The 16,411-nt window shown below is 35.5% G+C and overlaps 1 protein-coding gene across 3 annotated transcripts in view; it reads right to left on the bottom strand.

The window, feature by feature from the left end:
* EDIL3 (EGF like repeats and discoidin domains 3) overlaps positions 1–16,411 on the bottom strand; it is a 438,162-nt gene that overhangs the window by 271,267 nt on the left and 150,484 nt on the right. Inside the window, exon 3 of one of the 3 annotated variants that reach the window (XM_082623484.1) lies at positions 13,121–13,150. The exons of the other annotated variants lie outside the window; for them this stretch is intronic. Coding sequence (XP_082479610.1) covers positions 13,121–13,150 — 30 coding nt within the window. The remainder of the gene's footprint in view (positions 1–13,120; positions 13,151–16,411) is intronic. 3 annotated transcript variants of the gene reach the window in all.

Below are 16,411 nucleotides of genomic sequence, written 5' to 3'. Positions count from 1 at the left end.
AATCTCCACAATATACAAGCAGCTCATGAACCTTAATATCAAAAAAAGAAACACCGCAGTCCAAAAATGGGCAGAACACCTAAATAGACTTTCTCCAAAGAAGATATACAGATTGCCAAAAAACACATGAAAGGATGCTCAACATCACTAATCATTAGAGAAATGCAAATCAAAACTACAGTGAGATATCACCTCACATTCGTCAGAATGGTCATCATCAAACAAATCTACAAGTAATAAATGCTGGAGAGGGTGTGGAGAAAAGGGAACCCTCTTGCACTGTTGGTGGGAATGTAAAGTGATACAGCCACTATGGAGAACAGTACAGAGATTCCTTCAAAAACTAAAAATAGATCTACCATACGACCCAGTAATCCCACTACTGGGCATATACCCTGAGAAAAACATAATTCAAAAGGAGATATGTACCACAATGTTCACTGCAGCAATATGTACAATAGCCAGGATATGGAAGCGACCTAAGTGTCCACCAACAGCTGAATGGATAAAGAAGATGTGGCACCTATACACAATGGAGTATTACTCAGCCATAAAAAGAAACGAAATTGAATTATTTGTATTGAGGTGGATGGACCTAGAGTCTGTCATACAGAGTGAAGTAGGTCAGAAAGAGAAAAATACCATAGGCTAACAGATATATATGGAATCTAAAAAAAAAAAAAAAAGGTCCAAGAACCTAGGGGCAGGATAGGAATAAATATGCAGACATAGAGAATGGACTTGAGGACACAGGGAGAGGGAAGGGTAAGCTGGGATAACATAAGAGAGTGGTATTGACGTATATACACTACCAAACGTAATATAGCTAGCTGGTGGGAAGCAGCCACATAGCACAGGGAAATCAGATTGGTGCTTTGTGTCCACCTCGAGGGGTGAGGTAGGGTGGGTGGGAGAGAGACACAAGAGGGTGGTGATATGGGGATATATGTATACGTATAGCTGATTCACTTTGTTATACAGCAGAAACTAACATACCATTTTAAAACAATTATACTCCAATAAAGATGCTAAAAAAAAGAAAAAAAAAAAGAAAGTTAAGGATCTTCAGATGAGATCATCCTGTGTTACCTGGGTGGGTCTTAAATCCAATGACAAGTGTCCTTATAAGAGACAGAAGAGTAAAAGATGATGTCAATATGGAGGAAGTGATTGAAGTGATGTGGCCACAACCATAAAAGCCAAGGAATGCTAACGGCCACCATGAACTAGATTAGGCAAGGGGGGATTATCTGCTAGAGTATGCCCTTCCTGACATTGGTTTCAGACCTCCCTCTGGGCTCCAGAACCGTAAGAGAATAACTATGTGTTGTTTTAAGCCAACAAGTTTATGGTAATTTGTTACAGGAACTTTGGAAAACTAACACAGCTGTAGTCAAAGTGATTAAGGAATGATATAAATCAAGAAATGTGACTGACATAACTGTAATTTACACAAATCCAAGAGGATATAGTAGCTGCATACGGGTACTATCACACAGCTTACATATTTTGTATATTTGAAAAGCACTGTGTTCATTTAATTTCTCTTTTTTCTTTTTGTCTTATGATCCTAAGGAGTGATGATAATTTTAATGATATGTATCTACTGGGCACAATACAGATATTGATCCCTGACTCCGTCTTCAGCATTGCTGGGAATACAATAGAAGGATGAATCACAGTCAGGAGTGAGTCCCCAGTCCAAGTAGAGAAGTAATTCCAATGCACTTCCAGTACATAATAAACGAACTCAAATCCCTTTAACGATAGAAACTATTGTCTCCCCAACCTCTATTCTATCCCTTCTTTCATACTTACAGAAACATGGTTTATTTAAAAGGTAGTAGTGAAGATCCTGTGATCTCAGAGAATGGACTCCTTCCCCAGTCATGCTAATCTCAGTTACCTGCCACAAAGAACATTCCTAACAGATACACAAGTTGAGATTTGGGAAAAGAGACATCAGTGTGGGTTACAGCAGATGGGAGATGTAGGACATGTGATGACTGTGAAAAGATGGATAGGTTTTGGAGATATAAAAGGGAAAAAAAAGTATGCCCTAGACAGACAAACATGAATTAAAGCTTTGAAGTGAGAATGAGCACAGCACGTATGACTTGGAATAACAGAAACTGTTTGTCTCCTAGGGAGAAGAAACACGGGTGTGATGGGTCATAAAAGCCAGGCACAGGTTTCATGGGGTGAAATAAAAGAATGTCTTTAAGAGGCCAGCTTTCATTCGTGTCCTCATTTTCAGAATAAGAATAAAATTAGTGGGAAGCAAAAGTTTTGTCTCTCTATCTCCCACCACCCCCTAAACTGTCAAGGAGCACAGAAATTGGATGATATAAACACAGAATACTGAAAAAAAAAACACAGTCTGAAAACTCAAGTTACTTAAAAATATGCTTATCTCCCTCTTCTGTAGTTCTATGAATCTTGAAAGTTAGACAACTTGCTTGAGCATTCTGCCTAAAAGTATCAGATTAAGAATGGCATATCATAAGAAACTCAACATGGATCAGAATTCTCAGTGGTTTCTTCATGATATTATAAATAAAACTTACTGCAAAACAATGTGTTTAGATAGGTAAAGATGATGAAGGTTAAAATTCTGGGGGATAAATTCCCTATTTATTCACTTCCTGATCATTCTTATTTTAGCTTTGTTTATATTCATGGCTTAGTACCTGCATAATTCTTCCCACACATTTTTAAACACTAAGTTATGGAATGAAATAGATTTCAGAGGGCCTCAATCTCAGATAGGTATCACAATGTCTTTCAAACAACATCTAAAGCCTTGGCACAAACTATTAGCTGATGTGAACAGTGGTTTTTATTTCTTGTTTCTGTTTTTGAGAACTGGGTTGTTCACTCTTTTTCAAGAGCCTCTAGTAAGTTTTCAAAAACAATCAACAATATTGTAACATATTATTTAAATTAGGTAAGGAATATTGGATATTTTCTCATTTAGATTTATGTTTAGAAAAGCAGAAAATTAGATGCAAAATATGGAACATATCACTAAATCCTGGTGAATTCTAGCAGTTGAAGATCTGTATTGGATAAATAATTAGAAACAAAAAGGTGTATCCCAAGAATACTATACCCAGGTACATTTTATTTTATTTTATTTTTAAATGTATTATTCAAAAACTTAAAAAGTCTACCACCCACACAATGTTAAAAATAAAATTACCTGAAAATGTCTGCGAGCTTATTAATGAGACATGCATTGATAACAACGCAATAAGGAGGAAGTTATTGTACCAAAAAATTGCAGGCCCTTTTTTATTCTACTTGGAGTCCAAACCCAGGAAGCCAGTGGCCTTGCCCACATCCTTCTGCTGCCTCCTTGACCTAAGCCCACCCTCTCTTCTACCCATGCTCAGCACTAGATAGTGGTTGTTGCCAGGTTTGAAGTTTTTAAAATCACTGCTGCAGGTTCCGTTCAGTAATTCCTAACAATGGCTAAATTACTGACATTGTTAGGACACCACACTCAAAGAAGTACTAAACAAAAAGTATTTTATCCTACTGCAACCAAAACAGAAAAACAAAGATCAATGTAGTGGCTTTTCACTGCCAAGGGATTTAAGTAATTTTAAAGCATCTTTAAGATTCTTATCAAATTATTAGTGTTATCCTTTTATTTATTTCTTAAATTGGGAAACATATCTATCACCCCCTCTCTCTTTATATCATCATACAGGGAATAACTATGTATGTTCTTGGCTTAACAGTGCTTTAAAATCAGCATTAAATCAGTATGGCTGAATTTATTCATTAATTCAACCATAAACAAATGTTTATTAAGCATCTACCATGTACCAAACAATTGTTCTAGCAGCTAGGGATTCAGTATTGAATAAAATAGACCAAAAAAACCCCATCCCTGGGGGAATTTATATTCACATTGGACAGAAAATAAACTACATAAACTGGGCAGACTATGCTAACATTAAAAAATAAAGCAGAGCAGGGGACCATGACAAGGTGGAGAAGGTGTGACAGTTTTAGAGACAAAAAGAAGGCCTTTCAGAGAAGGCATCTTTAGGTCAAGACATGAAGGATGTGATGGAGGAGTCATGCAGATGCTTGCAGGAGAAGCTGTCAGACAATGGACCTATGAGTGCAAAACCCTGCACAAGACTGGGATGGGCTCAGGGTTTGTGTTTGTTGTTAGAAAAGGAAGGACAGGGTGGCTGTAGAGGAAATGCACCCAGGGAGGTAATGAAGGGGGCAAATTATATCCAGTTTCAATCCTAAATCTACTGCAGGGTTCATTGAGAGGTACTAAATTAGCCTTAAGGCTGAAGACTGATGGGATCTCATGGTCTTGTAGGAGAATTATCCTGGGCTCCTGTTGAGAAGGACCTGCAGAGGGGTCAAGGGTACCAAGAAGAAGACCACTCAGAAGGTTACTGCATGATAAGTGAAGTGTGAGAAGATGGTGACTTCGACAAGGGTGATAGTGTATGTGATGGCAAGAAGTGATTAGATTTTGGGTATGTTTTGTAAGAAGAGGCTAAAAGGGTCTGGTGAGAATGGGGTGTAGTGGGTGTTATCAAAGTTGACCCTGAAGATTTGGATTGAGCCCCTGAGATGGAGAAGACTGTAAGAGCAACTAGATTGAGGCAGAATGTTTTCTGAAAATGCAAATATTCAATATGGATGAAGGTAGTCAGAGGGATTTCCATTTCCTATTTTATTATTTTAAAATTGTCTATAAGGTCCATACAATTACTATAGCAATCAGATTATCATTTAAAATAATAGGTAAAATTTTGCATGTTATTAGGTACAGCTTTATAATATATGCATGACAAAAAACTTGAATAACTGCATTACTTTTACAAATGAAAGAAATATATGTTATTTAAAACTATTTATAAGTGAATAAAAGGCAGTTTGCTTCATTAGAATAAGTACAAGTTTCTCCAGAGAAACTTGAAACTGAATCCTCCTTTTGTCACTTGCTTATTATGTAACCTTGGGCATATTTCTTTATGCTTTAAAATTCAGTGCTCTCCTCTTTAAGTAGGAATATATATATATATATATATATATATATATATATAATTAGCTTCATTGCTTTATTGTGAAAATTAAATAAAAAACTGCACCTATGGGGGCTTCCCTGGTGGCGCAGTGGTTGAGAGTCCGCCTGCCGATGCAGGGGACGCGGGTTCGTGCCCCGGTCCGGGAGGATCCCACGTGCCGCGGAGCGGCTGGGCCCGTGAGCCATGGCCGCTGGGCCTGCGCGTCCGGAGCCTGTGCTCTGCAACGGGAGAGGCCACAACAGTGAGAGGCCCGCATACCGCAAAAAAAAAAAAAAAAAAAAGAAAAAAAAAAAACTGCACCTAAAATGCTTAGCACATTGCCTGACAAATAATCATAATCAAAATAACAATAATATGGGAAACAACACTGATGATAATAAAAGTAAAAAACAGCTTAGATTCCTTGTACTTATTATAGGATGGGCATGATGTGATAAACACTTTAATGTATCATCATGTTTGATCCTTCCATCAAACATTTAAGGTGGGCACTATTATTAATCCATTTTACAGATGATGAAAATGAAATCTGTAAAAGGAAAATACTGTACAGGTAGGAGACAGCTATTTATCTGAAGATAAAAACACCTAAAGGCATAGGTTCAGGCCTTCGGGTACATGGGGTTTTACCCTACCCATCATGAACGGGAATGCTTAATGCCTTCCTTGAGCCAACAAATCCCTGGAATATTAAATTAATACTTCTCAGTGCTCTATTTGTAACAAACTTGAGGTGAAACTTGGGACAGCAAAGAAATTGACCCAGACAATTGGAGATGGCCTTAAAGATGAATCTATCCAATGCAAGGAGTACTAGAAATTAAATAAGGCTTGAAGTCTAAGTGTACACAGATAGTGGGGCAACATGCATTGTTATTAAACATTGCAAATTATGCTTGTTCTATTTTCCTGAAGTAGGTTTGTTGAAAATTAAAATATTTTGTGTTTATGTAATTTTTACTCACTTTCTGTGATGGTTAGATTTTATGTGTCAACTTGGCTAGACTGTGGTACCCAGTTGCTTGATCAAATACTAGCCTAGATATTGCTGTGAAGGTATTTTGTCAATGTGATTAACATCTACAATCAGTTGACTTTAAGTAAAGCAGATTACCCTCTATAATAATATGGGTGGGCTTCATGCAATCAGTTGAAGGCCTTAAAAGCAAAACGTGAGGTTTCCCTGAGAAGAAAAAACTTTGCTTCTAGGCTGTAAACCAGAACTCCTGCCTGAGTTCAGCCAGCCTGCCCTATAGAATTCAGACTTGCCAGCCCCACAATCACATGAGCCAATTCCTTAATATAAATCTCTTTATTTTATATACATATATAGCCTTTTGTTTCTGCTCCTCCAGAGAACACTGACAGATACACTTTTCCTTTCCATATATATACCTTTATTACTATTTTAAGTTTATCTTAAATATGAAATTTCTTAAATATGAAATAATAAAAATACTATCTACATATAATAGAAATTTGAAAACCAACTATTTTTCTCACAATTCAATGTCACTATCAAATATCTATCAATAAGGAAGTTTTGTTTTATTAAAAAAGAAGTAAGCAGTATTTGTTCTTTAATGAATGTCTTAGTGAACTGACCAAAGATAAATCTTTAGAGGCAATGATTTCTTCCCTATTCCACTGAGAATCTACAAATAATGACTTCTTTCTATTTTTTAGAGATTATAGCAATAAACTTTTTTAGTTTTATATATTGGGTTTTAATATTTAAGCCTGCTTAGCATATATTTATGAACAAGAATATACTTGACAATATAATTAGAAATGTTGCTACAGGCACTAGAGGGAAAATAGGCATGTCTACATAAAAAAGGAGAAAATTTACAACAAATGTAAGGTGAACAAAAACGAGGATGTGAAGCTTTACTTTAGACCCCCAAGGAAATAAAGTGCTAAGATCAAAATGCAAAACAGTGTTACGCTCATTAGAGAATAATATGGTTAGATATCATTCCTTTTCAAAAGCATGAGTTGTAGAATAATTGAGCATAGTCTGCCATGCAGAATTAAATTCTATAAGAAAACAGGAAAGAGATCTAAAAGAATCTGTAGCATAATTAAGAAAATCACAAAATCCACCATAAACAGAAGTAATGTTTTTGTAGGACTAAGATTGAGTATTTCAAAAACAAGAGAAAAATATCTAATCACTGCGTCCTGTGTTTAGCTGCACAGATATATAACATATTTGTTTTAAGCTATATATATAGTTTGTTTATAAAACTATGAATATATATTTATATGTAATATAGCCTGAATCTTTATTACTGCTAGTCAAGGTTCTATTATATGTATATATTATTAATTCTTAGGTGTACTTCCTCAGTGGCCAAACTGATCATTTAAAAGATTAAACAGGGCTTCCCTGGTGGCACAGTGGTTGAGAGTCTGCCTGCCAATGCAGGGGACACAGGTTCGTGCCCCAGTCTGGGAAGATCCCACATGCCGCAGAGCGGCTGGGCCCATGAGCCATGGCCACTGAGCCTGCACGTCCAGAGCCTGTGCTCTGCGACAGGAGAGGCCACAACAGTGAGAGGCCCGTGTACCGCAAAAAAAAAAAAAAAAAAAAAAAAAAGATTAAACATACTAAAAGATTTAGAAGGAGCTAGTAAAAATGATGAAGTTCTGCTGTGCTGAATCAACACTGTCTCCACCTCTGATGGGCATCACAGAGGTCACAAGAGTCTACTATAAACTATTGTATCCAGGCAGTAACCTGTATCATCACTCCCAATTGGGATCTGATATTAATAGGTCAGAAATGCACTTTTACATTTAACTAAATTATGAAATTTTAACTTGATAAATGTGAAGAACAGTATGGCTTTTGCACTCTAGTGTTTTAACATAGCTGATTGCTAAAAAGATTTTCCTTTTACATTCATCTGAAAATTCCATTTTTTTCTAATATTTTTTTATTATATGAGCTAACAGTGTTAATAACTACTTTTATACAAATTCAAACTCAGTCTTTTTTTTTTTTTTTGCGTTACATGGGCCTCTCACTGCTGTGGCCTCTCCCGTCGCGGAGCACAGGCTCCGGACACGCAGGCTCAGCGGCCATGGCTCACGGGCCCAGCCGCTCCGCGGCATGTGGGATCTTCCCAGACCGGGGCAGTCCCCTGAATCCGCGGGTGGACCCTCAACCACTGCGCCACCAGGGAAGGCCCAGGCTCTTTCTTTGAAATTAAAAAAAATGACAAATGACAATTAGAGCAATTAAAAATCTCCCTTTAAGCAAGAGAAGAAAAAAAATAAAGATTTGTTTCTGAGGTGATATAAACAAAAAATAGTAAGTTGTGGTTTTATTAACTTTAGCCACTGATTTATTGTACAGCTACAATATCTCAACTGTGTCATTTTCTGACTGATTGATCCCATTCAGTAACATTTTCCATTTCTAGTACTCTTTTAATTCTTATAATGATTTCATTAATTTGATGAATAAATGGTATTTATAGAGAGGTAAAATAATAGCTAATAAGACAAAAAAATAAAGAGGAATGAAGAAATTTATATGTCAATAAGCCTAATTTGATAGACCTTATAGTTAATAAATTAAATTTTATATGGATTAGTTCATTTGTAGCAGTCAATTTTCTAATGTAAATGTCTTAATTTCTTAAAGAACACAGACAAAGGCATTGGTGTAATCAGTTTATCAAGTCTCTCCTTATTATGAAATTTAAATAGAAGATAAATAGAAATTGCATTTGTGCAACATGGAAGAAGCAGCCACTGACTTAACTCTATTAAAGAGTGTTATTAAAGTTATAAACGGATCTGTATCTTACACCTGCAGATACACACACACACACACACACACATGCACACTCTTAATATTTGCAAATCTTTGTTTTTGAAGGCCTATTTTTTAGACCAGTGTCTGATGAATATAGTAGCACAGTTCTGAGACTATAAAAGGGAATAACTGATGTTGCAATATCTGAAGGAAATTTCAAAAGAGAGTTACCAAAATTATTTGAGCAGCAGCAACATAATTGGATTACATATATCACCTCTAAACATGACTCATTTGGAGGTACAGTATCTGTTATGGTTTCTTTAAAAAAATGAATCGCATTAGTTTATAATTAGATCTTAGGATATAACCTAGTTTGAAGGAATTTCTTGTACAGTTCATAGACGTGTTTTTGTACTCAATGATAATATGTTTAAATACCTGAACATAAGATTCAACTAAGATAAATAAAAAGAAACTTCTGGTAGTTAAAGAAACAGGTGTTAGCTGAAACTGCCCTAGTAACTCAGATACTACAAACATGTTGCTCTGGGCTGATGCATCCCATCAGAACATTTGAAGATGAAAATAATTAACAAATGGATGCTACATATTCAATAAGGGGATACATCTCCATGAGTAGAAACACAGATGTGACATATTATACATCCCCTCTATAAATCAACACCAAAAAAGCAGTTACTCAGCACTTGCTTTTTGCATGGCAATTTAGAGGTTCAAATAAGAGAAATTATGCATATTTGAAAAAATGACTAAAGACAGAGTGAAGCATAAAAATATTGTAAACAGAAACATATGGTAACAGAGTAGAGGAATCACTTGTCTGTTTTAATGATGGCAGTTATAAAAATTCTAAATTTAAGTCAAATCAAATATACTCTATTGTAAAGAGAAAAGCACAATCATTTTGCAGCATTATAACACAAGTAAAACACTATCTAATATCTCATTAATTTTCTCAGAGGTATATTGTCTCTTTCTAATTTTTTTTATACCATATGTTAGTCCAGACAGAAACCTATTATTTTCTCTAAAAAGTATTCTGGACAATGAGAATTTTTCTGATTATTGAATTATAATTAATCCAATTCTGTGTACCTCTGGGGTAAAAATAACTTAGATTTGCTATATAATATCCATACATTGCAAATATTTAATAAATAGTATCATTCAGTAGTATCCACTAGGCACCTGCACATTTAGATAAACCATGTATATATTTGTTTTTAAAAATATTAATTTTTAACTTATAATTCATATATTAACAACTGGTGATCATGAGTCTGTGACTATGTGGCAGCAAGAAACACCCCCATTTACTTTATTCCTTCTACTGTTGAGCTTTGAGGAGTAGCAGATCTATTAGAAATATCTGAATTATTTAATTTAAAGAAACTAAAGAATTATTAGAAAAAGTTACAGTCCAATTATGCCATGAAGCTGAAGGAAGAATGTGAAACTGCAAAAGATATCACGTGGGGACATATGAAAGTTTAATTCAGGTACAATTTCTGTGGCAAACAGATGATTGCATTTCACTGATAATTTAAACAGAATAGAGAAATAACAGAAAGAAAGATAAATTAAAGAAGGATCAAAAAGATAAATTAAAGGAGTCTGAGCTTGGGAAAGATCATTCTAGATAAACTGTTGATGGAAGGAGATGAAAGTTAAAACAGAGACTATCAACAATATATTAAATATATTTTGGGTAATAGCTTAAAATAAAAGATATATTTTGATAAATATTACTGAAAAAGACACATAAACAGAATAATAAATATTTAATTGAGAAAAATAGTTGTTGAAAAAATTGGGGGCAAGAAGTACCAAAAAAGCTCTAAAACAAAATCACAATCCACTTTCCACAATTATTCATATTCCTTATGAAATCAAGCCTTTACAAATCTCATAATACCTTGTCAAAAGTTTTAATACAACTACACAATAAAACTTTTTATTATACACTTTGATAAAATTAACGGAAGAACATTTGGCTCCCACTGGCATTTTTATATAAAAGGAATGTCTGCTTTACTAAATGCAAATTTTCTTAATGTTAATGTAATCTGTATGTGAAACTATTTAGTTAAAATATTACTTAATACATTTGCTCTATTCTAATCATCTATGCTAAAATCACACCAAAAACATCTGGTCATATATGAAAACAAACATATTTTAAAAACATAAGTTAAACTCTATGATGTTCAGATCACTCTAGAGTCAAATAAATATTTGGGGAAAAATGTTCAGTTGCATCTACAAAAGAGTTTCTTAATAAGCAGAGAAGTTATTAAAATAATTTTAAAATAAGAAAAGTACACCAAGAAATAGTTATATGTATTACTTACATTAAATTAAAATTAATCTTTATCATGCAAAAATAATAATTCTTTTGCAAAGTCACCAAAACTGCTTGGCAGGCAACATAGCTAGGAATGAGGTGTAAGAATATTAGAGGAATGAAACTGCTCTAGAAAAACATAAGCTCACAAGGACTGGTACTCACACCAAGAGAAAATTCAACTAAGGCTGAGAAAGACAGAGTCTTTGAGCAACGCTGTCAACACTAAAGCCTCAAGTCAGGGCAAAAAGAAGTCAGAAACTAAGCAGAGGAAGGAAACTCATAACAACACATAAGTCTGCTACTGAGTCATGTGATTAGGTTGCTCTTAAAAATAGGCTACATAATACGGACTAGAGTAGGAGAAAATTATAGGGAGTTCTTATCATCCAAATCAGGTTATAAACTATCGAACAATATTATGAAAATGAAACATTAACTGAGAGTTTATCTTCTGTGATTCCATTTCAAGGCAGTGATAATGAGTAAAATGCAATATGGCATCCTTGGAGTTTACCAAAGATATTTGTAAGATGTCTATTTCATTTTCTTCCATTGAATTTTTGATGTTTTGAACCACTTTTACACGTAAAAATCCCTGCCCAGTTCCAGAAGAAGGCAGAAATCAAGAAGTCTCCTACCAATTGAAATAAGTTAGGTCTATGAATTGAAAGGACCCTATTCTGTACCTGAGTTCCAATAACTGGGCTACATTCCCCATTTCCTATACAATCAAGCCCCATTTTTGTCCATTAGCTTCAGTAACCATTTCCTGCTCCTGTCTCTCAGGCCTAACTCCCTTCCTCAATTGCCTAAGAAAGAATCTGGTGCTAAGTTCTGGTCTTTCTCTTCCAACCAGTGTCTAACCCCTCCATCTCAGGGCTTTATCCCTTTTTGCTGATGTTGCTAGTCTGCTAGCCTGGGCTTTTTATTATTTACTAACCAGATTGGCTGTGGTGCCTTCTTTCTCCTTATAAATGTGCCTGGTCTTTGACCCATCCCACTGTCCTAGAACCAAGTTGAAAATACCATGCCTTCTCTACCATTTGCATTCCTCACCGTATTTAGTTCAGACCTGAGCCTGTTCTTGATCAATGCTGATTAGATGGATGAGAAGCATAGTCATGATGCCAAGTTTCACTACCATTAAGTTATAACTGCAAAAATTATTTTCTTAATGAAAGTGAATATTTGAGGCAACAACATGATTTTTATCCTTAAACTTAAATGAATATCATATTCAATGTCAGTCGTATTTGATAACGCAGTATTCTATCATAGTAAGTCGTATTTCTGAAAGTATGTTTTATCATTTTCCTCTTTTTTGTTTTTTTTTTGGCTGTACGCGGGCCTCTCACTGTTGTGGCCTCTCCCGTTGTGGAGCACAGGCTCCGGACGCGCAGGCTCAGTGGCCATGGCTCACGGGCCCAGCCGCTTCGCGGCATGTGGGATCTTCCCGGAACGGGGCACGAACCCATGTCCCCTGCATCGGCAGGTGGACTCTCAACCACTGCGCTACCAGGGAAGCCTATCATTTTCCTCTTTTTAATTTCAGTCTCCTCATTTTATTATTTTTCTGCATTTTATCATTTTAGTTTTTTCTCCCCATTTATTACTTACTGGCATTTTTCTCAATGTTTTAATTTTCCAAATTTCCTTATTCTGTAATAGTGATGTGATTTTTTGTGTTATGATTTCCTCTGTGACAGTTCATTTTCAATTATTTTCTCTTTTTATTTAAAACTTATAACCAACATCATTTAGTCTGGGACTACATAATGGGTTCAAGAAATAAAGTAAATAAATAAAACTGTGCCAGTTTTGTGGTTGAAACCTGAACAAATACATTTCAAATGGTCTATATTATTAAGGGCATTAAAATAAATAGGAATAATCTTTACAGCACAGGAACTTTACCTGCTGAAGTTGGCTCTTCTTCATCTGATGCTATGATAGAGGAAAAGAGATGAGGTGGGAACAAAGAGAGGGAGTGAGTGAGATGAGAGGGAAGGAGTGAGGTGAGAGGGAGAGAGAGATGGGGCAGAGAGAGAGAGAGAGAGAAATTGAGATTGAACATAAATATATTTCACATTTCTAAATAATGACTAAAAGTCTCTGACTTGAAATTTTGTATATACATTAGAATTTTTTTATTACATAATTAGATAATGACAGATAAATGGATAGTACTTACATTAAATTAACATTTAAAAACTCTCATATTTTAAAATAAGCAAGCATTAGAAGAGACCATTCGGTTGTCTGAATTTGAATTTTCTGTCCTTTTGCAAACAAGGTTGAACTTTTTTAGCTTGAGTGGAAATTATTATAATTATTATAAATAATATTGTTTAAAATATAAATTGTATATAACATAAATACCCCAACCATCCACTTTGTGTGAATTTTCTATTAGCAAAGAGGAATTAAAAGGTATTGTTGACAGTCAAAAATTCTGTTCCATGAGTTAGAAATTATAAAAAGGTTGGAATTGTTAAACCTTAGAGTGACTCAGAATCACTCTGAGTGTTGGTTAAACACAAAGATTCCCTCTCTCTCTCTCCCTCTGTCACATACACATACAAACACACTCAACTCATGTGTACCACACACTTCAAGATTCAGTAGTGGTGATTCTGCGTTGAAGCCTGCAGGAACCTGCATTTTAAAGGTTGACCCCAAGCACACATGGATAAGCATGGATATTACAAAAGGAGAGGTCACATTACAAAAACATAACTTTATGCTAAAGCAGTGGTTCATAACCCTGCATCTATACAAGAATTGCCAAACTCTGGGCCCATCTCAAACCAACTAAGTCAGATTCTCTCTCAATGGTACTAACTTGTAGCCAGGATTGAGACACGACTAAGGAATCAATATAATGTAACATGAACTATAACTCAAAGTGTGAATCATTTTGATTCCTTCTTTAAAAGGGGACATTTTTGAGAGCAGCAGAACTCCAAGGGTAATAATCTGCTGCATGTATGTGGAGGATGGATCATGGTGTTGCAAAAGTGAAGTAGCTTCACCATTTTGCCTAGAATGCATGTCTTCATCTTTATACTAACAGACTTGCTCTGTGAGAAGATATTTCTGCTCTGTGCACAACTGCAGCTTTATCAGAATATTACTGTTGAATTATATTACTCTAGCCAGTACTACTTCATTTGATTCATGAAGTTTTAAAATAAAAATTTACTCAGCTGAATTGCTTATAAAGTTTTGTTTCCAGGTGATTTGTTCCTCAAGGTATCACTGTGTAACTAGGGAGCAGTCTCCACTATTTTCCATCAGGGTTACATCTGCACAGAGTACACATTAGATAAGCTTACTTTGTGTCCTGACAGTATTTTCCTCTCACACTGTTTGGCTTGTCTCCTTGGCACAAAAAAAAAAAAAAAAAAAAAAAAAAAAAAAAAAAAAAAAATAGAGCAAACGCACTTGGCACACATGGTGTGGAGAACATAAATATTTAAAAGCTGTTTGCTGCTTTATCATGTCCAAAGTACTTCACAACATGTTCAAAGAAGAAAACTGTTGGTAGCTTCCAGGAACTCGCTTTTAGGAAAATACCACAGGGGTTTTTAGAAGTGCTGACTTAGATGGGTCATTGTTGGTAAAAGTCTGGAGATTCAAAAGGAACAAGAATAAAAAAGCTTACACTTATAGCTGGTCACTTTGTGTATGTGAATTGAATTTATAAAGCAACTGATGAGATGAAATATACTCTTATTTGATAGATGAAGATACAGAGATTCAGAGTGACTGAAAAATTTGTCTAAGGTCAGTTTGAATTCAAGCTCACGTGACTTTAAAACCAAACTCTTTCCACTGTGCCTTACTGTCTCACAAAGTGCTAATTCAGTATCCACTAAAAGAGAAAAAGAAATGGGAGAAAGGATCATGGAATAAGGAATGGCTAGATTTCAGATAACGTTCCTTGGACTTAGCCTAAGGGAAAAAACAAAAACAAAAACTGGATGTAAGGGCTACAAGAGAAATTCCTTTAAGAAATGAAGTGGTCCCTTGGAAACTTCTTCAAGTCCCTTACAATCCAGGAATAGACATAGGCAGGAGAGGGACTGACTAGGAGGTTAAACAAAACACACCAAGCCTGTGATGCTTAAGAAAGAAATATCACAAGGGCTAAGATTTTATTCCTCCATTATATATGGATAAGCAAGAAATTTTAAGAAAGGACCAGCAAGCACAGAAGTTAAGACAATTCTAAACTTACAAGAGTCATAGCAATTAGATAGTCTTAAAGCCAAAGCTCCTGGGGTGTACTACCCTACACTTGAGCCTATAATACCTGAAAGCACGTTTGTAACAAATTAACAATATTAGAGGGACTTCCCTGGTGGTCCAGTGGTAAAGAATCTGCCTTCCAATGCAGGGGATGCAGTTTCAATCCCCGGTCAGAGAACTAAGATCCCACATGCCCGGGGGCAACTAAGCCCGTGCGCCACAACTACTGAGCCTACATGCCTCAACTAGAGAGCCTGCATGCTGCAAACTACAGAGCCCATGTGCTCTGGAGGCTGTGCACCACAACTAGAGAGAGAAAAATCTTCACGCCACAACTAAGAGCCCTTGCGCTGCAACAGAAAGATCTTGCATGCCGCAATAAAGACCTGATGCAGCCAAAAATAAAGAAATAAAATAAGTAAATATTTAAAACAAACCGAAAAACAATATTAGAATCAGCAGGTACACAAGTCTGCACAGAACTATATTTCTTTGAAACATCTCCATAGTGGTGGTCCCTCATAACTTGCAGATGTAACTATATTCATACTACTAAACATATTCATAATATTAACCAATATACGTACTATTAAAATACACACACATATTCACAAAGGCACATATAGGGTTAGGATTGGTATTAATTCACCATTTCAGTTATTGCTGGCAAAGATGGCTTTGTAAGCTAACTGCATTACCAAACAAAGCATCATGAACTATTAAAAGGTGGCAGCAAGAGCCCCAGAAGTACAAATAAACTTCAAAGTGGACATTAGTGGTCTATTTAGGGACATTTAAGTGAAATTAAGGATCATAGAAGTAATTTCATGGTACCTAAATGATTCCTTACTCTTCCTATTTGCTTCTTGGAATTCATGAATCAGCAAATAAACACACACACACACACACACACACACACACACAGGTCTGTGTCACGTGCAAGTTCCTCTAATC

This window comes from Mesoplodon mirus (genome assembly GCF_964341445.2).
Source record: "Mesoplodon mirus genome assembly, chromosome: 5".
In the NCBI taxonomy this organism is placed as follows: domain Eukaryota; kingdom Metazoa; phylum Chordata; class Mammalia; order Artiodactyla; family Ziphiidae; genus Mesoplodon; species Mesoplodon mirus.
The sequence above is the reverse complement of the archived record's forward strand: the minus strand, read 5'-3'. Positions and strand labels throughout refer to the sequence as shown.